The 27,984-nt window shown below is 40.3% G+C and overlaps 1 protein-coding gene across 5 annotated transcripts in view; it reads left to right on the top strand.

Moving 5' to 3' along the window:
- Window positions 1–27,984, top strand: part of crb1 (crumbs cell polarity complex component 1) — a 130,993-nt gene that overhangs the window by 90,395 nt on the left and 12,614 nt on the right. For 4 of the 5 annotated variants that reach the window (XM_078561722.1, XM_078561721.1, XM_078561720.1 and 1 more), the window contains exons 9-11: window positions 4,659–5,565; window positions 11,315–11,440; window positions 13,520–13,646. In XM_078561722.1, the coding sequence (XP_078417848.1) occupies window positions 4,659–5,565; window positions 11,315–11,440; window positions 13,520–13,646 (1,160 nt within the window). The remainder of the gene's footprint in view (window positions 1–4,658; window positions 5,566–11,314; window positions 11,441–13,519; window positions 13,647–27,984) is intronic. The other variant, XM_078561724.1, reaches the window with a different exon arrangement.

The following is a 27,984-nucleotide window of genomic DNA, read 5'->3' as shown; positions in this document are numbered from 1 at the left end:
GCATGCGCGCAGATCTCCCTGAGGCATAGTGCCGCCTCGGGGAGATCAGTGGAAGTTGCAAAAATTTTTGGAAGGGTAGGAAAAATATTCCTGACATGTTCCCTAATGTGAGTGTCACATGAGCTGGGACATGTCAATATCTTTGATTTAAACATTTCATAGACATTTTAAATCCCTCATGAAACCTCATCCCGCCCATGGATGAGGTTTCATGTTTTTTCTGAAGGCCACCTGGGCTCTTGGCCTGCCCGCCAACCTTAAGGTTGGACGGGCAGGCCCATTAATTCGTTTAAGTACGTTTTAAGTAGCTGTTGACAGTTCAGCGGGTGCGCAGCCGTCTCGGCTGCGCGCCCGACGAACTGAAAATCTAAATGACGCGGGGTGAGGTCAGAACGCACGCCCGACGTCACCCCTTGTCATTTTACGTGTCGATGAGCAGGCCCCGCCCACGCTCACCGACTGGAAGATGCAACCCTAGGTCTCAGCCATGCACCTGTTGTGATGGACAGCAACAAAGTTAGAATGGGAGTCCACCAGAAGGGAATGGTTTTTCTGGCCAAAATAACAACAGCATTGTCGATATATCTCAAGACCATGTCTACTAAACAGTCATGGCTTACTTCACAGAGATGAGCTATGCTATGGGGAGAACACAGTACATAGCGGAAAAATCTGTTGTGGAATCTATTTGCATATTATTTTAAGATCTTAATGAGATTCACCTTGTTTGCGTGGCACAGAAAACCCAGCAAATGTTCTCACGGCAAATGCAGCACCTTGAGCATTGGGTACATGGATCTAATTTTATAAGACTTATTCCCAACATGCCACTAGCACAGCCTTGGGAAATTTACTCTTATCTGTCAAATATCCTAATAAAGCCTGGCAAGTTATTCCACCTCTCTGAAACCGAGATACATAATTGATTTTTTGGCTTGACTTTCCTTGTTTAATGTCAGAAACCTCCTTCACAATAATTATATTTAGGTTGGTGGAAGTCTGTGGCCCTATGTACAATCATGAAAATAGTTGCTCATTGTTTCCATAAAAGTGTAACTCTAGCCTGTTACAAAATTCAATGCCTGAGGGCCCAATTTCACACCACTGATGTAGACCAGAAGTCATTAATGCGCTCACTCCATATTTCAGCAATTAGTGCTGAAGACTAGATACTAAAAGAATATTTTACAGATTAATTATAAGTTCTTGTAAATTCCAGAATCTCTGGCAGTTTTTTTCCTTGAAAACTTAGACACAAAAATCTATTTGTAGAGAACCAGGTCCATTGAACAAATAACCATGTCTGGTGCACTTTCAAAACTGCTTTGAGCCTAAAATCCCTTGCTGCGGGAGATGTTGTAATTATTAAAGATTTTGGAATTTGGTGAGAGTTTCTTGAAATGTTACAAGCGATCCTGCAGACTTGACCAACTCAACATTCACAAAATGTTCACATCTACTTATGTGTTAAAAATCTTACATCTGCATGCATTTCCTATCAATTGTTTCTAATATAAATTCCCATGTCCAGATTTATAAGCGGAAGCTCCTCTGTAAACCCGTCAGGCTGTAATTACATCATCTTTCCAGTGGTAGCATTTCAGTGCCAGGAGGATATAATTACAGTGTGGCAGGTCACCAAAATGTGACCATAGAATTCATAATGCAAATATAAATGCAAAGACTTTAAAACAGAGACTGAATTACACTTGCATGCTGCACTTCAATTACCTGCTGGCCTCTATTCCTAGTGTACCTGAGGACCATGCTTGATTTTCATTCCCCATTTGCAATGCTACGGAGATTTTTTAGTTTTATATTCAAACAATTCCAACTGTAGTAGGCATTTGCAGTTAACGTTGTCAGGAGGGAAATTTTTCACAATCCTAATGAAACAAAAAACAGTTACCTGTATTGCATTAAACTGCAATTCAAGGGGAAATTTACATCTATCTGCCTGGAAAAAGGAAATCAGATAGGAGAGCAGGCTAGATAAAACTGCCTGTGTGTGATTCATCAGCTGAGATCTTGCTCTCTTGAGCAGGCAAGATGGGCACCTGTGATGGTGGGGTCCTTCGCAAATTCCTAAATTGCACTTGGGCAAAATGTTACTTGAACCTGCGTGGGAATAAGAGTTGTCGTAGAGTCATAGAATTATACAGCACAGAAACAGACCCTTCGGCCCATCATGTCTATGCCAGCCATCAACCACCTATTTATTCTAATCCCATTTTCCAGCACTTGGCCCGTAGCCCTGTATGCCAAGGCATTTCAAGTGCTCATCTACATACTTCTTAAATGTTGTGAGGGTTCCTGCCTCTACCACCCCCTCAGCCAGTGTGTTCCAGATTCCAACCACCCTCTGGGTGAAAACATTTTTCGTCAAATCCCCTCTAAACCTCCTGCCCCCTACCTTAAATCTATGCACCCTGGTTATTGACACCTCCGCTAAGGGGAAAAGTTTCTTCCTATCTACCTTATCAATGCCCCTCATAATTTTGTATACCTCAATCAGGTTCCCCCTTAGCATTCTCTGCTCTAAGGAAAACAACCCTAGCCTACTAAGTCTCTCTTCATAGCTGAAACACTCCAACCCAAGCAACATCCTGGTGAATCTCCTCTGCACCCTCTCCAGTGCAATCACACCATCCCTATAGTGTGGCGACCAGAACTGCACACAGTACTGCAGCTGTGGCCTAACTAGTGTTTAATACAGCTCCAAGATAACCTCTCTGCTCTTATATTCTATGCATTGGCTAATAAAGGCAAGTGTCCCATATGCCTTCTTGACCACCTTATCTACCTGTGCTGCTGCCTTCATGGATCTATGGACATGTACACCAAGGTCCCTCTGATCCTCTGCACTTCCTAGGGTCCTGCCATTCACAGTGTATTCCCTTGCCGTGTTAGTCCTCCCAAAATCCACCACCTCACACTTCTCAGGCTTAATTTCCATTTGTCACTGCTCTGCCCATCTTACCAGCCCACCTATATCATCCTGTAATCTAAGGCTTACCTCCTTACTATTTACGACACCACCAATTTTAGTGTCACCTGTGAACTTATGGATCATACCTCCTATATTCACGTCTAAATCATTAATGTACACTACAAACAGCAAGGGTCCCAGCACCGATCCCTGTGGTACACCACTCATCACAGGCTTCCAATCGCAAAAACAACCTTCGACCATCACCCTCTGCCTCCTGCCACTAAGCCAATTTTGGATCCAATTTGCCAAATTGCCCTGGATTCCCATGGGCTCCTACCTTCTTGACCATTCTCCCATGTGGGACCTTGTCAAAAGCCTTACTGAAGTCCATGTAGACTACATCAACTACACTACCCTCATCTACACAAGTAATCACCTCTTCGAAAAATTCAATCAAATTTGTTAGACATGATCTCCCCCTGACAAAGCCATGCTGACTATCCCTGATTAATCCCTGCCTCTCCAAGTGGAGATTAATCCTGTCCCTCAGAATTCTTCCCAATAGTTTTCCTACCACTGATGTTAGACTCACTGGCCTGTAATTACCTGGTTTATCCCTACTACCCTTCTTGAATAATGGTACCACATTCACTGTCCTCCAGTCCTCTGGCACCTCTCCTGTGGCCAAAGAGGATTTGAAAATTAATGTCAGAGCCCCTGCAATCTCCTCCCTTGCCTCACTTAGCAGCCTGGGATATATCTCATTTGGGCTTGGGGATTTATCCACTTTTAAGCCTGCTAAAACCGATAATACCTCTTCCCTTTCAATGTTAACTTGTTCAAGTGTATCATAGTTCCCCCCCCTGATTTCTACACCTACATCGTCCTTCTCCATAGTGAACACAGGTGAAAAGTAATCATTTAAAACCTCACCTATGTCCTCCAGCTCCACGCACAGATTGCCACTTTGATCCCTAATGGGCCCTACTCCTTCCCTGATTATCCTCTAGCCCTTAATATAATTATAAAATGTCTTGGAGTTTTCCTTTATCTTGTCCACCAGTATTTTTTCATGCCCCCTCTTTGCTCTCCTAACTACTTTTTTAAGTACCCCCCCTACACTTACTATACTTCTTTAAGGCTTCCATTGTTTTCAGCCCTCTGTATCTGCCATAAGCCTCTTGTTTTTTTTCCTTATCCAATCCTCTATGTCCTTGTGGCTGATGGAGGCTCAAAAAGTTGTTTTACTTTTTTTTAAACTTTCCTTGTGGGGCCAGTACTTTCCCTGGTTAGTCAAACCTACTCTACTGGTAACCTTACTGGTTTCATCTATTCATGTTGCCATTAGTCTAAATGACTTTACTCAGCATTGACTTCTCCTGTACTCACATATTTCGACATACGCACAGTACTAATGAGTTTGGTTCAGTCTTTACAGTTGTTATTAATTCAGTTTGTCGGAATGACAAAAGTGCCTTCTCCAATTCTGGGATTTAGAAAATGAATGAAAAAGTGTGTGTAAATCAGATGTACTAATTATTCAAACTTGCTAATTATTCAAACCAAAACAATGAAAGTCTTCAATTTCTGAAGCTGCTTTATTATTGGTTTAAGGGCCAATGTTATCACTGGCCAATAATATACAGGGATTTGTGTTGAGTTTGACCCACAGGTGAGACATTCTGTACTAGCCTTCTAACTTTGTTTCTTTTTGATTTAAACACAGGTCTTGTTAATGCAACTTTTAAAGGATGGAAAAGTGACCTGGCTTTCAGAGGAAACGGCAAGATCAAGCGAGAACTCACCAACATTACATTTAGTCTTCGAACGAGGAACTCGAATGCTGTTATACTCCATGCTGAAAAGGAGCAAGACTTTATCACAGTTGCTATCCAGCAGTGTCATTTAATATTTATGATACAAAGTGGGAACAGCCTGGGCAACCTGAGTATAATCAGCTCAAGAACAATTAGCGATGGTCTCTGGCATGAAGTTATTTTTTACATGATAGATCCCTGGCTTGAGTATTCCAGGTGGCAGATGGTGATAGACAAGAAAGAAGAGATGGTGACAAGTACAGTTGTCAGTGGGAATCTGAACTTTCTGTTAGAAGGAACGGATATTTATCTAGGGAGTGGAGGCCCTAAAAAAAGAGGCAGTCTCGCAGGATGTCTGAACACAATGAAACTTAGTGGCATATCCTTACCATACTTTGCAAATGATAATATGCACATTATCAAGCCTCAGCAAGATCAGTTTATCAAAATATCTTCCAGTCCTGTATTATTGGGATGCCCGACGAAGAACATCTGTGTATCCAATCCTTGCAAAAACAATGGAAGCTGTGAGGACATGATCAGTTACTATCAATGTAGCTGTCCTTCAGGCTGGACAGGCCTGAACTGTGAGGTCAACATCAATGAGTGTCAGTCAAGTCCTTGTATTCACGGCAGCTGCACTGACCAAGATGCAGCATACAAATGTATATGTAAACCTGGCTTCAAGGGCATTAATTGCGAAGTGAACATAGACAACTGTCAAAAGCACAAGTGTACAAATGGAGCTACATGCATTGATGTCGTTAACAGTTACTTATGTAGTTGTCCCAATAACTTCACTGGAAGATTTTGTGAGTAAGTAGAAATTAATTGTAAAAATTAACAATGTTGAAGTTAACCTGTCTTTACTTTGCAGCACAGTTGTAGTCTAATATAAAAGTAAACAATACATTTACTTTTGTTTTGTTCATAACTATCTTGTTTCTTCTCAAATTGCACTGTTGTCCAATTGATGATTCATTCTAGACACTTCCATCAACTTAGAGATTCACCAAGACATTATACTCAGCCTGACTGTTGGCCTTTTTGCAAGATGTTTTGAGTCTATGAACATGTTTGTATCTGTGCAGAACTATTGGGCAATTGCAGGCATTATGCATCCCACATTATCCACTGCAACCTAGCAGGAAAACAAGTGTGTCATTAAGAACGCACAGTGCTTCTGACCACTTTGCTTGTGGCAAGCACTACTGATAGTGATAATGATGTTATTTTATCCATAACTGTACCATTGTTTTTGGCATGCTTTCTACAAAAGATAAGTGCTATCTCAAGATAATATTGAAATAGTATTGGCGATGATTAGCTTAACACTCTCACTTAACTCGCTGTAAACTTGAGATCACTCAAAAGTCTGCTGCCTGTGTCTTAGCTCACGGCAAATCCCATTTCCATATCATCCTCATGCTCACTGACCCTGTGCTGGCTCCCGGTCAAGCAATGTCTTGATTTTAAAATTCTCATCCTTGTTTTCAAATCTCTCCATGGCCTTGTTCCTCCCTATCTCTGTAATCTCAAGTCCTACAACCCTCAGATATCTGTGCTTCTCTAATTCTGGCCTCTTGTGCACCCCCAATTTTAATTGTTCCGCCATTGTTGGCCATGCTTTCAGTTGCCTAGGCCCCAAGCTCTGGAATTCCCTCCCTATACCTCTCTATCTCACTTTTCTCCTTTAATACCTTAATTCCTTAAAACCTTCTTCTTTGACCAAGATTTTGGTCATCTGACCTAATATTTCCTGATGTGACTCAGTTTCATATTTTATTTTATAATGCTCCAGTGAAATGCCTTGGGATGTTTTATTATGTTAAAGGTGCTATACAAATATAAGTTATTGTTGTAGTAGCTTCTGTGGTGACCTGAAATTGTGTTCCGTAGATCGCTCATTTTTGGCAAATAGCTGGACAATCTTGCATTGAAAGCATTTGATCAAGAAAGTAAGAACACAGAAAGTAAGAACATGCTGACGGCATGCCAATGGTGGGGTATGGTGACCAGAACTGCATGCAGCACCCTAAGTGTGGTCTAACCAAAGTTCAATGCAGGTTTTAGCATAACTTTCCAATTCTATCCTTTCAGGGATAAAGCATGGTGCTTGGTTTACTTCCTTCATGGCATTGCTATCCTGTGGCGCAACTTTTAATGATTGATGGACTTATACTCTGAGATCTCTTTGTTCCTCTACCCCACCTAGACTTGCACCTTCCAAGTTATAAGTGACCTCCCTATGCTTCCTACCAAAATGTACTACCTCACATTTATCAGTATGAGTTAGGAGACAGGCAATAGAGTTTTGGCTGAGCAAACCTGGATTAACAAGTTTCTGAACCTACCCAGAGTTGATGTAAATGTCTAGAAAGAGCAGATGCACTCATACATTAGCCCTCTTCCCACCTCACACACCCTCATCCCACTCCCCCCTGCCCCACTCTCTTTTCTCAAGACATTTATGGTTTAACTGCTGGGAGTTGTACTCATACATGTAAGTGCAAGCCCTCTCAGCTGGGAAACCAAATTGGTCTTGGAGCTGAGCCAAATGAACAATGGGCTGCCTGATGGAACAAGTACTGAAAGATTTTTGTGCTGATAACTTCCCTCAGTTCTCTTTTGCTCACAGTAAAAGAAAATGTGAAAGCAATAGGGATCCATATAAACTGAGTTCATCATGTCCTTGGCACCAGTTCCCCCTTTTCATGACATTCATTCAGTTCATGCTTTAAGAAATGGTCATTTGGGCTGAAGCCATTTTTCAAAAAGCTAATCTTTAATATTTGGGTTCTAATTCTTTATTTGGTTATTGGCTGGCAAGCTAGTGATAAGTGATGAGCTCAGAGATCATTAAGTAATCTTAATTGCTGTTATAAAAATGTTACAGATTTGACTAGTTTAAATAAACTCTAAAGAATCTTCACCAACACATACAGGAAATATTTCTGACCTATTTTGGAAGATTACCTCTTGTTTTTAAACTCCCATTTGAAAAAAATAGATGATGTATTCTTAATAAAACTGGAAGGTGAACAAATAACATTGCTATAATACCACTGCTACAAGACTCTGTTTCAGATTCTTCATAATCATTTGCAAGGGATTAGACTCAATTAGCTTTGTTTAAGATATTACATTCATATTTGTATTACAATCCAGGCTTTTTCCAGCAGTGTTTTCTTGTATAAACAGCCTGACAATAACTAGACCACAACTTGGAATCTGTGTCTCACTCTGTGTCATCCTGAGTTATCACGGTCCAAGGTTAATAATGGTCCCATGAAGTAGTAATGGGGCTAATTCTGATTTCCCATTGAAATTAAACTGGACAGTGAAAAATAGCAAGTGTTAGATTCACTTTGCCAAAATGTATTTAGTTAGATGATTTACAAACATCCTGGAATCATAGGCTAATAAAGCACAGATGAAGGCCATTCTATCCATCGAGTCTATGCTGATTTCCTTGGAGAGCAATCCAGCTAGTTTAACTCACCTCTAAATATTACATAAGTTAAATAGGATATGCAACACAGAAACAGGCCATTTGGCCCAATCAGTGCATGCACTGTTTATGCTCCACTCAAACTTCCTCCCACTTATCTTCGTCTATCAGCCTATCCTTTATTCCATTTGCCCTTATATGCTTGTCTAGTGTTTTCTTAAAAGCATCTACATTATTTGCTTCAACCACTCCCAATGTTAGCAAGTTCCACACTTTCGCCACTCTCTGGGTAAAGAAACTTATTTTGAATTCCCTATTTGATTTACTGGTGACTATTTCATATCAATGGCCTCTAGTTTTGCCTTTCGCCACAAGTAGAAACACTATTAGGTCATCTTTATAAAGCACAATAATAATTGTAGAAGATTCCAGCTTTTTCCAGCATCATGAATATAGAACATAGTGGATTTTAACTCAAGGAGGGTTTCCAGGTAACCATTCCAGTGAGTTGATACCTTTCCCCCAAAGAGACAGTGAGAGGCCATATTTAAATGTTACCAGTCAATTTACCGCCTTGAACAGGGGTGAAGAGGGCAGAGAGTGATTGCCATCAAAGGAAGATCAGGCAGCCTTTCGCTTGCTTCTAGGTAAGTGGCAGAGTAGATGATTTCAGGAGAGTAAGGGAGGAAGAGAGAGAGCCCAGGGAATAGAAAGTTGTGGCTTTCCTTGTGGGACCTGGAGGAATGCTTCTGTCCCACTCAGCCCAACAATGCAGATATTTGACTTCCTCGGAAGGCCTCTTTGTCTTTTGCCCAACTGCTGATCTGCTTCAGCTGGTAATAAAGACATAGTGGCTTCTCTACTCAGGCCCTGGTTAAAATGTCATTGGGATCTGACTGGTGGAAAAGCCTGTTTTAGGTGGGTGTTTCATTCACCTGCAAACCTCTGCAGCTTATTATAGCCGGAGGATGTTGAGTTCTGAGTAGGTAAATAACCAGCTTGATTTTATCTGCCCATCTGCCTTGCTGAACAACACAATTTCTTTCAGGAAGAGATATGGAATATAAAAGTTCCATGTGCTCACATGAGTTCTATGCATCCCAACATGTATTGATCACTATTTTCAGCTGACTAGTGATAGATCCTTGTGCTTTATACCTTTAGTTCTTTCTGATATAAAAGTTTTCCTTTTCAGGATGTTCTTAGCTGCTAACTTTATCCAGATAAATCATGCACAAAAAGCAAGGTAGCTGCCAAACAAGTTGTCACATAATTGCATCAATCTTAGGAAATAGTGAGCTATATTTTAACAGGTCAGATTTGGATATCACAATAGTTGTTCTACCCAAGCAACTGCTGATAATTCTAGGATTTTGGCCCAGAGGGAGATATAATTTGTGTATAAAATTATGCGGGGCCTAGATAGAATGGATAGGAAGCACCTACATCCATTAGCAAAAAGGTTAACAACAAGGGGGCATAGATTTAAAGTAATTGACAGAGGGATTAGAGGGAAGTTGAGGAGAATATTTTTCAGCTAGAGGATGGTGGGGAGTCTGGAACTCACTGCCTGAAAGAGCATTAGAGGCAGAAACCCCCATGATATTTAAAAAATGCTTGGAAATGCACTTCAGTGCTGTAACCTTCAGAGCTGCAGACTAGAAGTCAGAAAGCGGGATTAGGCTGGATAGTTTGCTTTCAGCAGGCACAGGCACAATGGATTGAATGGGTTAAATCACCCACTTGGATTGAGCCAAGCCTTTGTTACATTATTAAAAACATTGTCAAAAAATTCCACTGATAATAAACTCCCCTATAATGTTTGTTGATGTTCTTAATATTTTTAAATTAAAATTTTAATTTATTTCATGTACTGCAGTTTAAAATTCATGTGATGGAGATGGTTTGAAAAATAGCTTCAGTAATGCTTAGTCAGTGAAACAGTGTGACTAATAATAAACTGCTTTAATAGTGTCTGATCAGGTGCATTGCATCAAAGCATCTTTCAGAAAAATACTGCACCTAGAATCAAATTAATCTTTCAGATGCAAAATCTGGTTTAAGAAAATAAATGTTATGCTTTTTTTCAAACATGCATAACTTAGTACTGGGTGGTACAGTGAATTACCAAACCAAATTTCACTTCAAATCGCTGGATTCAAATTTGGGCCATATGGAAAGAACAACAGCCTTCTTTTTTTCTTACAGGTGTTATGCAAACCGAGTCTCAGCAGTTTCAATTCAGCTGCTGACAGGCACAAATCCACGGTATAAAAGTAGCCTAATTCTGAACCAGTTGTCAATCAATTAGCAGCTTCACTCAGTAATGGATTGAAAAATAGAAGTTTCACAGGGGTTCAGTACAGAGATTTTTGACATCTGTCGGGGTCTGCAAAAGGTATATAATTGCGTATCATAGAATCACACAGCCCAGAAGACCATTTGGCCCATCATTTACTCATGAGGTATCTGGTTGGGGAATAGTCAATGTTGAGACTGGGTAGAAAATATAGGAAATATTCCATTCCTTTGTCTTACATCCTTTGACTTTAAGTTTTTTGTAAGTGAACTGAAGGCAGACAACCAAAGTGGAATATTGATCTTATTGATTTCTCAGAACATGATAAATGGAGAGTGGGACAGCAATGCTTAAAGTTGAAGCAGTTCACAGGAAGCTTGCTAGTTGGACAAATTTATTTCCCATTATTTGGAAATGGAAAAGGAAATGGAGGAGCTGCCATGAATGAAATAATCCAAATAGATACAATCACCATAAAAATAATATCTATTTCTCGTACAACTGGCATGAATCAAATGCAAAAGTGGTGTGTCTCCCCGTCACATGGAAGTGCTACATGGCCACCGATGTGCCATTGTCGGCTGTGGGTTTTGTATCTAACATCAGGGTGCCTAGTGATGCCCACTACTGCAAAGATAGGGAAAAATATGTTGAATTCTCTGATACCCACATTCCTAGCCTTTGTGAACTCAAACACACAGAAACAAAGGCGAGATAAGCACACTTAAAGGCGTGACTGCACTGAGATGCTTGGATAGTTTAATCATTATTAGTAATTAAAATGATTAATTCATTCAAATTTTCTTTTGTCGTAGAAATCCTAGATTATCTGCTGCATTCTGCATTGATGAGAAGAAAAATTGGACCTGTTATAATGGGGGAAATTGCACTGATGGGAAGAATACAAGGTGTATGTGTCCTATAGGATTCACTGGAAACCAGTAAGTGAAACACAAGTTGAAAGTACTCAGGGCCAGTCAGCACTAATGGGAAAGTGATGCTGGGAAGGAGAAAAAAAAAATCAGAGAATCAGACTGTGGGTTGCACCTAGCTCCGAGCAACTAAATCAAGATCAGTATAGGTAGGAACCTTTGCTTAGCTCACCTGCATAGCCATTCAGTTATGAACAGTACTAGATACAAAGACAGGTAAATAAAATCTGAGCAATACAATTAAAGGGGGAATCACTGTCATCTGGGGAGACACAAAGCCTAGAAAATCTCAGCAGTTTATTTATTAATGCATGTATTATGTGTTGAGCTTCATGAACAGAGGGTAAAGTGATCACCTGTTTATGAATAATTTTGCAGGGAACAATAGTCCTTTAAGATTAATGTTAAAATAGGAATATTAAAGTAATATGATAATATACACATACTTGTGACTTCTCTATATCCTGTATATTTTCTGATGACAGTTTTATTAGAGGAAATTCTAGAATCATCTTAAGGTTCTAATTTTTGTGAAAAGCATAAAACAATATGTTTGATTGAAAGTTTTTATTCTGTCCATACCTTGCGTTTTGAATTTTGGGATATGATCCTTTTAAATAATAGCAAGAAATAGAAATAGTTTTCTCAATATCAATATGCTGAACACGTGGAGGAGGTGATTGCAGCATTGTTAGGATGCAGGTTTGAATTCACGTCATGTTTTGCAATCGTTGTTATTTTCCACTGCAGAATGGGTACAATCCTGGGCAATCTCAATGTCATTTTTCAGGGCTTGACCATTTTTTTCTATATAAAGGATTTGGCAGGCAGTTACATTTAAATGTTGGCTTTTAAAGCAAAATATATTCATATACGTTTCTTTTCAAAACGTTGAAGTGAATCTTGTTAACAATCTAATGGATTAGGCGCTCAGATTGCTTCTCAAGAGACTGTAAACAATAAGAAATTTGCTGGCCTTTCTCAATAATCAATAAACAACCCATTGTGCTGGGATGACCCTGCCATCAGCAGGAGTTCTCTGCCATCGAGCCCTTCCTTCAGGTTGTGAACACCGAGAGACAACAGCAGAGCCAAAAGCACTCACTGGCAGTCAGGTTTTGAAAGAGAAAGCTGCAGGAACGAGCATCCACCTGGCTCTGAAGGTCAAAATGCAGGAGGTGGTTAGAGGTTATTTTGTTTAAGTCAGGCAAGATGAGCCACTGATGTGGGGAAGCATAATGCGTTCATTATTTATATTATATCATGAAGACAAATTGTACAGGTCCAAGTGAGTCTGATGATAACTTACACTGTACATTCACTTGCTGTGAAATAAAGCAGCCACATGATTCATATCTAGCTTTATCTTAACAGGTGTTTTCTCAGCCAGCCTTTGAAAAAAATTACTGAAACGTTCATAAGTACATGTGAAAGACATGAATATCCAAGGAGGTACTAATGCTGTTGTACAGTTAGATATTAGATAGTATGGGCATACCCCAAGTATAAGACACTGAGACCACACAGAGGAATGCCTAGCACTACTGTACTCTAAACAGCATCTAAGATTCTAACGTGTAACATTCCATATTCAACGGTAGACAATGGTTTGAGATTTATTGAAATAGCAACAAATAGAAAGAGTACTAGATATTTAAGTACAATTCCACCAGTTCATTCTGCAAAGAAGTAACTATATTTATCTGATTGTCTGCTCTTATGTATTCAGTGCTAATCCATACATATTCCTGCCAATTGCAGCACAGTTAGAGATCACTTGCTTTTGAATTACTTTTGGCTTAGGGTGGTGACTGAATAAAACCCAAAAGGGCAGTATTCCTTAAACACCAGAATAAAACAAATCTGCTTGAAATGCTTTATTTGAACCTAAGACATAAAATGCTGGAAACACTCAACAGGTCAGGCAACATCGATGCAAAAACAGAGTTTACGTTCTGATGCAAGGTCACCGACTTGGAACACGAACTCTTCCCCTCTCCTCAGATACTGTCTGATCTGTTATGTATTTCCAGCATTTTCTGTTTTTATTAATGTTTTATTTGAAGTCTCCTTCTTAACATCCTACAGGTGCGAAATCGACATTGATGAATGTGAATCAGGCCCTTGTCTTAATGGAGGTTTCTGCCAAAACTTACCCAATGAGTTCCATTGTATTTGCGACATAAGCTTTGCCGGCGACCGCTGTGAGTTTGATGTAAGCGATCTCTCCTTTTACATCTCTTTATTACTCTGGCAGCATCTTTTTCAGCTTCTTTCCTACCTCATAATACGAATGGATGATGAACCAGGAATTGAATGGGGTTGAAGCTCTTGAATAACCAAAGCAATGGATCAGTTTGTCTAAAAAATACAGTTATGGTACAGTTATGATATGCCACTATTATTCTTGATACGTCAAATTGTTTGGAAACAACTTGTGAACCCTAGGAAAACTCAAACTCCTTTTTGGCTTTCAAAATACATAACATGCATTTCCTCCAGATTATCTGGGGGTAATTATTCTGTGTAAACATTTAGCATTAGATATTTTAAAACAGAATTTAACAGTCAAAGAATGAAGCAAAATACTGCAAATACTGGAATTCTGAAATAAAGACAGAAACTATTAAAAACACTCAGCTGGTTAAGCAGCATCTGTGAAGAGAAATAACGTTTCAGATTATAGTCTGTTTTTGTAACCTCTGTAACCTCTTGCTCCATTTTGTTTCTTTACTTTTTTTAATTCATTTATGGGATGTGGGTATCACTGGCTAGGCCAGCATTTATTGCCCATCCCTCACTGCCCTTGAGAAGGTGGTGGTGAGCTGCTTTCTTGAACCACTGCAGTCCCTGTGGTGTAGGTACACCCACAGTGTTGTTAGGGAGGGAGTTCCATGATTTTGACCCAGCAACGATGAAGGAACGGTGATATATTTCCAAGTCAGGATGGTGAGTGGCTTGGAGGGGAACTTCCAGGTTTTGGTTTTACTCTTGTTTTTCTGTTGATTTTGCTTTCAGATGGCATCACTCTTCTGTTCACATCTCCTCTAGATACATCCTTTGGCCTTGCACTACCAAACTTCTTGTCATTTAATCTCTCCTGCTTTCCACCCTTTCACAGACCTCCCCTTTTGTTCTTTTTCCCACCCTCCCCCATTTCACTTACTTAAAAACTATCACATCTCTAGCTTTTTCTAGTTCTGATGAAAGGCCATCGATCTGAAAGGTTGAGCAGAATTTCATGTACCCCCCTCTCCCAGAGTGATGGGGGGTCATTTAATCAGGTAGGAAGGCATGGTGTGGAGAGCACGTTGACTTCCCAACCCCCCTGCTTAAGTCAGGGACGGGGTAGGTTGATGTTAGCCTTCTTGCTCCTTGAGGCCTTTAAGTAGCTAATTAAGAGCCATTAAAAGTCTCAACCCAGGTATGCCCTGGCGGCTTGTGGCCCATTAATCACTCCCATAGGAAGACGCACCTTGCCCTCAACACTGACCCCTCACCTGTGTCACCCACCTCCAGTGAGGCCACCCCACTTACCTCTCTTCCATGGACATTTGGATATTAGAAAATTAAAGTTCACCTTCAGAAGCTCCATCACAAACTTGGTTTGGTAGTGGAGCTTTTTCCAACCAGCGACAAGTAATTCTTGTCGTCAACAGTGCTATCAGGCGGCACTTGCTTAGCAATGACCTGCTCACTTTCGCTCAGTTTGGGTTCCACCTGGGCCACTCAGCTCCTGATCTCATTACAGCCATAATTCAAACATGAACAAAAGAACTGAACTCCTGAGGTGAGAGTGACTGCCCTTGACATCAAGGCAGCATTTGACCGAGTGTAGCATCAAGGAGCCCTAGCAAAACTGGAGTCAAAGGGAATCAAGGTGAAAACTCTCTGCTGGTTGAAGTCATACCCAGCACAAAGGAAGATGGCCATGTAGAGACAGAAGAGCTGCCTGCCCACTGATTGGAGGTGAAAACCTCATCCTGTAGACCCCAGGAACTCCGACAGTAGACTGGTAAGTGGCTGATTGGGATTTAATCCCATTGGAGTTCCCCGAAATGGCCGTGATAAGGGTGCCACTGGCTTTCCAGCCGTTGGATGGGGACATCACTGTGGCTTTTAAGTTCAGCCCATTAGCTCTATTTCTCCAGAGATGCTACCTGCCCTGCTGAGTATTTCTAGCACTTTATGTTTTTATATCGAAAAGATTGCTTATGTTGTTGTGGTTGAAATATATAAATATAGTGATTGGCTAATTATATTTTATTTTCCAGTGCAGATTTAATAAAAAGGAACAATTATAGCAAGTTTAAAATTCTTGGTTTTCTGAGGGTACACAGCATTGGCATGAGCAACTATTTCATCTTATCTTGATGTTTTAACAGTTTTAATTACCAGGTTCAGCAGTTCTCTTTCAGTTAAAAATGACAAACAATTAAAAATGGATAAATGATCCTGTTAAAAATTATTACAGCCTACTTTAAAAAATGCAATTTTACTCTACAGTTTCACCGTTGAATACGTCAGTACATTCCTGTACTAGTCTATTATCTTCGGTACACAAAGCTCATTTTTCTGGCAAGATGCATAAAGATCTGTTTAGTTTTTTTTTTAAAGAAACAGATTTTAAAAATTTAATGGTGCAGAATTCACTCAAAGCTGATGAGATTTTGCAAGCTTGTGAAATGTGGAGTACCATTCAAGTGGTTATTGTATTATTTCCAAATATTTGTTGCTTATATACAAAGGCATATTCATTTACATAGAACAAATGGAATTACATAAAATATAACAGCACAGAAATAGGCCATTCATCCCAATTGGTCTACGCCAGTGTTTATGTTCCATACAAGTTCCCACTCATATTACTTCATCTTACCCTATCAGCATATCCTATTCCTTTATTCTCACTACTCTCTGGTTAAAATAGTTTCTCCTGAATTCTCTATTGGATTTATTCATGACTACCTCATATTTATGAATCCTAGTTTTAGATTCCCCACTTTTGAGTTTAGCCTATCAAATGCCTGCATAATTTTAAAAACCTCTACCAGGTCTTCTCTGAGTGTTCTTTTTCTCTAGAGAAGAATGTCCCAGCTTGTTCAGTCTTTTCTGATGTTTAATAACAATAAGAATACATCGAGTCAAAGAGTACAAAAGGCAGTATGGTGGTGCCACATGCTCAAACATCATGAAATGATCTCCCAATGCCACCATTTACCTGAACTCAGGTACAGGACTATGGGACATGCGTATTAGGACAACATTGCTGGATGCCTAAAGCAAGACACTCACCTGTGCAGGGCCTTGGGAAAGTGCAGTATAAGACTAAGTGGGTAGCTCTTTCAAGAGCCAGCACAATCACAAGGAGATGAATGGCCTCCCTCTGTGATGTATTATGGTATGATCTGTGCTTTTTAGCTGTAGGTGACAGCCAGCAAAGGGAAACTATCGCTGAGAAAACAGGAAAATAAAATTATACTTGGCAGTGCTGTCTCAAAGCAAAAGTTTCAGTCCATTCACAAACTGGCAAGGAAAGGAAAAGAAATTGCAGGTTATGTATTGGGATAACATTTGGAATAAAGACACTACAGAAGCCCAGGTGGTACAGAATGAGTCTCACCATCTCAGATCAACTCTTGTAAATCAAATCCACCTTGAAATCACACTCCTACCTATATTGCTTCTTAATTCAAAATTCTGACATTTAACATCCCCGATCTCAATAACAAATTGGCTAAAATGGTTTGGGACAGTTGGGTGTTAGAAAATTAAAGGTTAATGTTCACCTTCAGAGGCTCCTACACAAACCTGGTGTAACAGTGATGCTTCATCCAATCAGCGACAAGTCATTCTTGTCATCAGCAGTGCTATCAAGCGACACTTGCTTAGCAATGACCCGCTCACTGATGCTCAGTTTGGGTTATGCCAGGGTCACTCAGCTCCTGGTCACATTACATCCTTGGTTCAAAAATGAACAAAAGAGCTGAACTCCAGAAGTAAGGTGAGAGCAACTGTTCTTGACAACAAGGCAGCATTTGACTGAGTGTGGCACCAGGGAACCCTAGCAAAACTGGAGTCAATGGGAATCAGGGGGAAAACTCTCCACTGATTGGAGTCATACCTAGCACAAGGGGAGACGGCTGTTGTTGCTGGAGGTCAGTCATCTCAGTTCCAGCACGTCACTGCAGGAGTTTCTCAGGATAGAGTCCTGGGCCCAACCATCATAAGGTCAGATGTTCGCTGATGATTGCACAATGTTCAGCACCATTCGCGACTCCTCAGATACTGAAGCAGTCCATGTCCAAATGTAGCAAGACCTGGACAATATCCAGACTTGGGCTGACAAGTGGCAGGTAATATTTGTGCCAAACAAGAGCCAGGCAATGACCATCTCCAACAAGAGAGAATCTAACCATCACTCCTTGACGTTCAATGGCATTACCATCGCTGAATCCCTCACTATCTACATCCTGAGGGTTACTATTGACCAAAAACTAAACTGAACTAGCCGTATAAATACTGTGGCTACAAGAGCAGGTCAGAGACTAGGAATACTGTGACAAGTAACTCCCCTCCCGACTACCCAAAGCCTGTCCACCATCTACAAGGCACAAGTCAGAAGTGTGATGGAATACTCTCCACTTGCCTGGATGAGTGCAGCTCCAACAACACTCAAGAAGTTTGACACCATCCAGGACAAAGCAGCCTCCTGATTGGCACCACATCCACAAACATTCACTCCCTCCACCACTGACACACAGTAGCAGCAGCGTGAACAAAATGCATTGCAATAACTCACCAAGGCTCCTTGGACAGCAGCTTCCAAACCCACAACCAATTCCATCTAGATAGACAAGGGCAGCAGACACATGGGAACCCCACCACCTGGAAGTTCCCCTCCAAGCCACACACCATCCTGACTCGGAAATATATCACTGTTCCTTCACTGTTGCTAGGTCAAAGTCCTGGAACTTCCTCCCTAACAGCACTGTGGGTGTACCTGCACCACATGGACTGCAGTGGTTCAAGAAGGCAGTTCACCACTACCTTCTCAAGGGAAATTAGGGATGGGCAATAAATGCTGGCCTAGCCAGCAACAACCACATCCCATGAATGAATAATAAAAAAAAATTCTCATCAAGGTACAGAGCATTACAAAGCAAATTCACTGACAGGTACATCTGCCATAGTGTCAGACATGCAGCACCTCAGGATGTTCCAACTTCAAATGGCTTCTTCAAAAAAAAATTGTTTGCAGAAATGTTGGCATTTCTGCTGATCCAGAATAAAAGTTTCAAATGGTAACAGCATGAATTACAGAAATTGATGCCATCAAAAACTGCACTTGCATCAGTGGCATGACATGAAAATTAGACTCAGAGCCCTTGCTAAAGTATAAACACCTATTTGCACACTGATTTCCACTGTTTTGAGTGAAGAGTAAGTCTTTCCCCTAAAACGTATTTCTCTGGGAGGTAAGAATTAAATTGAGCAAGATTCCACTGACTCACAAATAGTTAGTGCTGCAGAACATTTTAATTTTTTCAGCAGGGTTTGTAAGAGGTTACAGTTGATTCTAAAAGCAGGCTCTAAAAATTTTGCTTCAGTGTCCAGTCACAGAACAAGCCTAGCATCGGTGCAAAGTGGCTTTGGTGTAAATCGGGAATATTAAACTCACTCCAAAATTAAGTGGAATGAAACTATCTCCTTGAGGGAGTCCCATTTCACTTTCTTATGGTTTCATGTTGAGCACTGTTGTCAGATTCAATCTGCATTTACAGCATCAATAAGTGCAAAAAAGTATAGTTGTTAACTAAGCACACCATAAGTAACTCAGTCCTACGAACTATGGAAATCCTGCCTGCAATTGTATTAATCAAGTATTAGGAGCATGCATTCCTTTGATGGTGGTTGCAATAAGTCAGTCAACTATCTGAAATGTCCATCTAACTGTCCAAAAACTTCTTGGTTCCCACTTCTCTATTTCGCCAGCAGTTTAAAAGCGATCAATAAGTGATTTACGATTCATGTGAATTATATGCTAGACCTTATTGCAGTTTGTTTTTGAACAAGATTCCAACAATAATTTTTAAAAATCTAAGCACAGTGGTTATTTTAAGCACTACCTCTATAAGCATTTATATTTAAGGTTTAAAAATGTTCTGACCATTATTTATTTCATATATGCATTTTATATATGCTTGTGCTACAAATATTTTATATTTTTCCTGTTTTTTAAGTTATATTTTTGACTAAAGATGAATAATAAAAAGGCAAAATAAATAAAACATGAATTAATGTAATGCTGGAGCAGGCTAGACGGGTTATATGGCATAACTCCTGCTCCTACTTCTTATGTTCTCATTTGTAATGAAGCTGCCCTGGTCAGAAAACACAGACCAAGGAAATTATGAAGTGCACACAATGTGAAAAATGGTCACTGTTTTATTGAATCAAAATAAGACATGGGAATACCTGGGTCACTCGAGTTGTGCTTGTGCGTGTCCTTGTCCCACAGTTTGTGTACAGATTTACATAGGTCTTTTTTCAGCAGCTTGAAACTATAAAATTCCTTAATAGCCACCAACTCTAGAAAGTAGGAATGTGTATCGACTTGATTTCTTGTGGCTTACCATTTATTGTTTATTACTCACTTCATCAATTATTTCTAACATTCCATGTCTCATTACTTTGTTTCTCTGTCTGTGTTTTCTTGACTAAACCACATTATCATCTGATGTAATTCCAGACAATCAACAGCTCCCCTAATTCCTAATATGCATGATTTTGTTCTGCCTTTCTCTGTACGTATGCCAATCCATGCTTTTGGGGCATATGCCACTGCTATCATATGAAGACTTAATAAACACAACCATCATTGCTGTATCTCTGTCTCTCTCTGTCCTTTTGCTTTGTTTAATGTCAAGCATGTGTATATGTAAAAAACATACAAAGTTGCTCTGTGCAGCCTGTGTATTGTGTTTATTGTGATCGTATTAGCAAAGCATCAGTGCATTTTTTTGCCCACACTTCCAAAATTCCTTAACGGTCCGAACTGCTTTAACTCATGCAACTATTTCCATAATTGTTTGGGGTACAAGAAAAGGGCAGGGAAAAGGGACTAGAACAGAGTGTTCCTGTGGGGAACTAGCATTGATACAGCAACAAGGCCTATCTTACACTAAATTTCAGTGACTCCATAACTCGGAAATCCAGGAATAATGTTGGTTTTTGGCTCAGGAAGGGGTTGTTGGATATTGATTGAAAGGCATGAAGCAATATTATTGATGCATGCCTTTCAACATATATCACATTTATAACAGCCACTATAAAGATGTTGTTAAGGAAATGTGATGGTCATCATTGGTCTAGTGTAGAAAAGTGGAGGAGATAATTTAAAGAAAGACTCAACTATTTTAATTCGGATAGCAATAAGGGTGCATTTATAGCGAGACGGACTCACTGAACATGTTTAGGAATAAGAGGCAGATGATGACTAGGGATGCCAATAGCTATTGGGGGACCACCAGGGTTCAGTGTTATTCCAGGAAAGATGTCTCCATCCAATAGATCTACCTCAACTTCACAAAGAAACAATTGGTGCAGCCAGCAGCAATGCTTCATCAAGAAGCTGCAGGTGCATTGTTCTATATCCTGGAGCTGCATTAAAGCAACGTCTGTATCATGCTATCTTTAACAGGAAAATTGATGATATCATTGGCTTATTCCAGGTTCCTGCTGGTGAATATATTAACATTAGCACCAGTATACAGCAGCAGCAGCAATGGCAGCAGGAGAGGAGAGGCCAATAGACCGTTTCAAAATAAGTGCATTCTAAAGTTACAAAATTGCATTGAGTAAACCCATTGTCGACCATGTGTGGAATATCCCATGCATGTTACACAAAGGAATGCAACTCATCAACATCTACATAGTTTGTGACCACAAGCAAGGTGAATGCACAGTTCAGAGGCAGTCTTATCTCAGAGACTTGTGGAGACTTATACCTGGTTGGAAACAAATTCAGTGATTAGCTTTACAGTGATATGGGTTAACCATTCCAAAAGTGGCTCATTATACCACTAAGCGATCCCAATACCTCTCAGCAACATGCAGTGATTCACATTTGAGAAGCAGCAATATCAGCAGGCAGACATTAAATCTGTTCTGATTTTTTCTTATAGAGGTCCTTAACGCACAACTACTTCCAGAAAACGTACAGATTATAGTTGTGCATTCCAGCAAATGTATTTCAAACAAGACAAATGGAATTAGTTCCCCTTTAATTCTTTTTATTCATTCATGAGATGTGGGCTTCACTGGCTGGGCCAGCATTTATTGCCCATCCCTAGTTGCACTTGAGAAGTGGTGGTGATCTGCCTTTTTGAACCGCTGCAGTCCATGTGGTGTAGGTACTGTTTATGCACTCAGAGTAGTCTCACCCACAAAGACTGTTTCACATTAGAGCAAGATTACAGGCCTACATTCGTTCCACTGAGCTTTACTTTCCTCTGTCGCAGTGTTAATCCAGTAATCCCTGACAGATGCACAAGTGAGGAGGCTAAATTTAGCAAAGGAGAAGTCAATTTTCATATTATGAAGTTTTTAGACTAGGAATAACCATAAACTTTGAAAATTAAGTGTTTTTACTTTCTGTAGTTGAGATTGGATTACTCCATGTAATGTCCAAAGGCACTACAATATAGGCTTGTGAGATCAGAGCCAGTTCTTCTTTCCAATATAATTATCAATAAACCAGCGTTATCAGTGTGGAATGCCTGAGTTGGTCACAAGACTTTGTTGCTTTATTTGCCAAAGTACAGTGTAAGCTGACAATTAGCCCTTAAAGACAAGCATTCATAGTGACCAGAAACCAATCATTACATCATTAGTAAGGTAGTCGCTATGCTCCAACTGTGTGAACTGCCGTGGTCAGTGTTAACCTTGATTATTTTCCTCCAGCCAGTAACAGTAAGGTTGAAGTGTGTTTTTTTTTATAAGTGCTATAAGGTTCTGCAGCTTGGTCATGTCACACATAATACAATTCAGTTATTGGAGAAACTATGTTTACTCACCCGCCTTTCATGGTACAAACAACCACTACCAGATAGCTAGTTTTAGTGTTGTTTGAGGGACCATTCGCGACTGCTCAGATACTGAAGCAGTCCATGTCCAAATGCAGCAAGACCTGAACAATATCCAAGCTTGGGCTGACAAGTGGCAAGTAACATTCACAATATACAAGTGCCAGGCAATGACCATCTGCAACAAGAGAGAGTCTAACCATCTCCCTTGACATTCAGTGGTTTTACCATGAATCCCATGAATGAATAACCCATGAATAAAAAAAATGTTGGTTAGGACATTGGGAAGAACTCCCATGTTCTTCATCAAAATAGTGCCTGGGATCTTTTCAATCTGCCTGGGAGGAACGATGAGGCTTTTATCTTAATGTATCTGAAAGACAGATGTAAAGATAAAGCCAGTAACATACAGTAATAGTGGAACACTAATTTATAGCACCATGGTATGGTGGCACAAGTTCATCCCTGCACTTAACAAATCTCAACCATTATGTCAGAGAAAGAGTCTCATAGGCCTCATCCAAGATGTGGGGAAGAAGCACTCAATAGTGCCACAGTGGTGAACCTCCAAACAGTTGGCTGATGCATGACAATGTATTGGCCTGGGAATAAGAAATTTCCCACCTCTTCACTCAGGTGGCAGTGCGCATGTCCCTGAAAGCCCTTTCTCTTTAAAAAATAGAAGTAAATAAAGAAAATGTGCAGTTGTCAGGTGTATACAGTGAATGTTCCAGTTAAATTGAAAGGAATAGTCTGCTATAAGATGAACAGAGACAAAGTACATGTGAGAATAAAGCAGGGTCGACAGAAGAGAAGAGACCGGGGACGGAACAGCAGGATATTGCGATGAAAGGAACGTGAAATAAGAATGGAGATGAAAAGGAGAGAAAGAAAGGAAGGGATTGCCACAGATATGTAGAATGAAATGCATGAGCTAACATAGAAGAGGAATGTATTTTGAGGGTTTAAACAGAGAATCGCTATGGCTGAAGTATTTGAGTTTTGTTCTCTCGAGATTAAAATGATAATGGTGCAATTCATCAAATCTAGAAGCAGGCTGCAAATCTGCAGAGACAAGAAAAGCACCATTGTGTGGAGGTATACAGGTAGCTACTGATAAGAATTGGTCGGGATAGAGTCGGTTCAAACACAGGAAGTGCTATAAACTATGGGCAGACTTTCTGAAGAGAATTAGGGAACTACCAAAAGCAGCAAAGGAGATTGTAGTTGATGTGAATGCACTGTGAATTATTTGATGGTTTAATTGTTTTGAAGGGAGCTATATTATTTTACTAGGGAGGATAAAGAAGTGTGTGATTGTGGTAAAAGTACAGAATAGCAACAGGTTCACTGGAAAAGTGTGAAAAGTTCTAAGGTTTGGATCTGCCCAATATTTTAATGGCAATTATAGATATGAGGCTACTGTTCATTGTCTTGGATTTCACCATCAGTGGCAAAGTGGTGGTGGTTGCCTTTGACCTCCAAGAAAACTGCCCACCACAGAGATCTAACAACTTCTGTGATATCAATTTTCCTTTTCTCAATGTCAGGTTGAATCAGCAGTGTGGTTGACTCTTAACTGTCTCTGAAATGGATTGGCAAACCAATCAGTTATATCAAATCACTACAGAATGGACAGTAACAGTTCAAGAAGATGGCTCACCACCAGTTTCTCAAGGGCAATTAAGGATGGGCAACAGTGACGTCCACATCCCATGAAAGGATTTTTAAAAATGTGGTATCAAGTCAAGGGCCCCTAGGCAACCAGCAATGTTGATGTCATCAAGCAGGGTAAGCAGCCAATCACATTGCAGTATTGTCTCAGACAGCAAACCAGGAAGTAAAATGTATTGATATCCTTCACTTTTTAGTTAAATCTTACAGAGAACAAAATAAATGATTGGGACATACAAATGGAATTAAGGTAGAAGCTGAAATATAATAAATACGTTTTAAAAAAATTACTTCAAAAATGTGAAACTTTTACCATGGAGAAATTTGAAATTCATTTTTCAGCAATAATTATCAACTTAGTACAGCATTAAAAGTTTTAAAACTTGGAATCTTGTCTGCGATCCTTTCAGTCATTCACTGGAAGTTTAAATTTCTTTTTAAAAGTTATTGGTCTCTACACCATTAAAAACCTAGTCACGCCTCATTTCATGAGTGTAACATTTTCAAGGCTTTTATAGTGAGACTAATAGACTAATGAGGTAAGTTCTGATCAGTTCAGTGATTCCTGCTTGATTGCCATCTGAGGGGACACCAGAAGTGATCCCTGTGGGAAGTGTAGCACCAATGACAGCAACTGCACATATGCAGACTTCAGAAGTTGCCATTAGTTTTGGAGGAGTAGTGATGGCATGGATTTTATTTTTTAAACAGTGTTACAACCTCAGTAGAAACAGATAACTTTTAAAAAAGAAATTCAAACTTCCAATGAATGACTGAAAGGATCGCACAAGATTTCAAGTTTTAAGACTTTTACTGCAACAAACAAACAATAAACAAAATTGACAAAACACTGTTTCAGTGGGCAACATATACTAGAAACACCAGATAAAATCCCCATTTAACATTTAAAACAACTGAAAATCTCCCCCCACTGAATGCCGCTTAAGTAAACATTTCATTCTTCAAGAGCCCAAAGCTATTCTCAGTTCCATTTTCCTTTACCAACCAGATAACCTATACTCCCCAAACTGACTTTCACAGTGAGGGATAAATTGGAGATCCCTCCCTCTAGCCAAAACTAGTTGAATTGTCCAGTTTTGTTTAAACTCTCACAAACTTGGTTTCTTCAATCCAAGGGCAAGCTTCCACCCACAACCTGCAAGGTGAACAATAGAGACTTGCTGCCTCTATTTCTCTGCTCTCTCTCTCGCTTTCTTTCTCTAAGATCCTTGCAGACTGACCCAGCCTGTCAAGTTCAGTGATACTTTAGGAAAAAATGACAACCCAATTCTACAATGGCTACCTATAAACTCTTCCACTCTCAAAGCCCAACTCCATGGCAATGTGAATCAAATGGCCATTGTATCCAGGAAGAAATGCCAATTAGCTGCCCTCAAGACAGCCAACTCCATTCTACCTTGGATTTAAGTAGACGGTTCAAAGTAGACCGGTTACAAAACCTGACATTCCTAACACCTCCCCGGGACCTGGAGACTAACAGCCTATCCACCATCAGCAGAGCTGCTTTGGCAATTGTTTACAAATATGAATATCCTGCACCTTCTTCCCAGTAAAACAACCTTTCCACCATCCCCCATCCCTCTCCTCCCCCGCAACCCTCACTTTAATCTTTAACAACTAAGTCACCCAAGTTTGTTGTCAGCCAGAATTCAGAACAGGTCACATTTCCTCCTTCTTTCCTCCCAACAGTCTGAACATGCCTCTTCCCAGCTGCCAGAAAATTTTGATTTGAAAGCATTTTGGAATGGACATTTTATAGAAATCAAATTTATTTCAAGTTATTTCCCTTCCTGGATGTTTTAAACTTATATACAGTGCCTGAGAGTGTGGTGGAGGCAGGTTTAATTGAAGGATCCAAGAAGGAATTATTGTTATCTGAAAAAAGGAGAATGTGCAGGGTAATGAGGGGGAGGTGGGAGAATGGCTCTAAGTGAATTGCTCATTCAGAGGGCTGGTGCAGACATGATGGGCCAAGTGGCCTCCTAACAATTCTGAGATTCTGTGGCATGTGCAAACAGGAGAGTGAGACTAATGGAGTTCTTTCAAAGTGCTGACATGGACATGATAGACTGAAGGACTCCCTTTTGTGCTGTATGATTCAATGAAATATTTTCTGTTACATACACCACTTCCATAGTCAGAGAGTGTTGTACTTAACTGGTCAAAGAACAATATAATGGTGACTGGAGTACATTGTGAACTTCACCCTTGATCCCCAGCTCTGCCTCTTCAAATCTATCATGAACTCTATGACCACTGCTCTCTCTGGCTTCTTGTCCAACTTCAAATCCTAGATTAGCTAGAAATTTCTCCAAATTAACATTGGCCCTTCTGCTCAGCTCCCAAGACTCTCCATCATGGCCCTCAATTCCATTTCCTCTTTGCCTTCATAGGCTGACCTAACTGTGCAACCTCAGTGTTCTGTTTGACTTGGGGCAAGCTATCAACATCCTAGGGTTTCCCATTGACCAGAAACTGAACTGGACCAGCCACATAAATACTGTGGCTACAAGAGACGGTCAGAGGCTGGGAATTTTGAGATGAATAACTTACCTTCTTACTCCCCTCTGTAACACCGTTCCTTCACTGTTGCTGGGTCCAAATCCTGGAACTCCCTTCCTAACAGCACTGCAGGTGTTCCTACACCACATGGACTGTAGCGGTTCATGAAGGCTGCTCATCACCACCTTTTCAAAGGGCCAATGAATGTTGGCCTTGCCAGTGACACCCACATCCTGTCATATCTATCGATTGTCAAGACTACCTAATTCTACCTCTACAGCTTTGCCCACAAACCTCTACCCCCCAACGCCCACTGAAGACTTACTTACCTTCCCTCATTCATGGGATTTTCACTTTTCAACCGAACAGGTTAGAAATTTGATGGTGTCATGGCTGCCTTCAGGTGCTAAGTGTCTAAATTTTCAATATTATGGACGGGAAACATGTTCATTACAAGCCAGAAATGTGCTGCCTGCCATATTGATAGAGGCAAAAAAATGTGTTCAGGGCCTGGACCTGAAACAGTCATTACGGCCTTTTGCATGTGCAAATAATCAGCCTAACACCTGTTGAGGACTCCAATGAAAAATTGGGCTGCCCTAAATGTTGCCAACTTGGTCACATGCGGACCCGGTTTTCCTGTTGCAGCCAACACTGTATTCAGAAAAACCTGGTCTACTCGAGGCCCTTGAAAGGGTCACTGTGGGCCGCCACCAAAAATATGTGTTTGAAAATTAATTCACTGAATCTGGAGTCAGGAGGAACATCAGTGCACCTCTTAGCTCCAAATTAAAACCAGAGGCTGCTGTCACCCATTGCTCCCCTCCAGCACTTCCTCATCAACCCAGTTGCAATGTCCAAATCGTGCTTTGTTGCTACCACTGAGCCAGTGAACATTCTGACATGAGGAGTGCAACAGAAATGTAGGTTTCTGGTTTGAATTTGGTTCAAGTTAATATCATATTCATTTGGTTTTATTACTGATTGCAATAAGCAAGAAAAATTGGGCATATTACATTTTTACCTTTTTTCCTCCTCTGTTGGCCAGATTGAGAGAAGCATGAGAAGAGCCTGAAGACAGGTTGTTTCAGGAACAGGGAAAGCTCAGGGCCCAAGGTTTGAGAGAGAGAAAATCAAAAATCAAAATGAGGAAATGTGAATTCAGAATCCGTACAGCATATGCATATGCTTCTGTGAAGCTGCAAGACAAGTAAATCCTCAATCAGGAAAGACTGGTTGAAATATCAACTGATGTCAGCATCAGCTCAT

Source organism: Cetorhinus maximus, chromosome 17 (genome assembly GCF_964194155.1).
Source record: "Cetorhinus maximus chromosome 17, sCetMax3.hap1.1, whole genome shotgun sequence".
Taxonomy (NCBI): Eukaryota; Metazoa; Chordata; class Chondrichthyes; order Lamniformes; family Cetorhinidae; genus Cetorhinus; species Cetorhinus maximus.
Note: the sequence above shows the minus strand (reverse complement) of the source record. Positions and strands in the feature narration are given on the sequence as shown.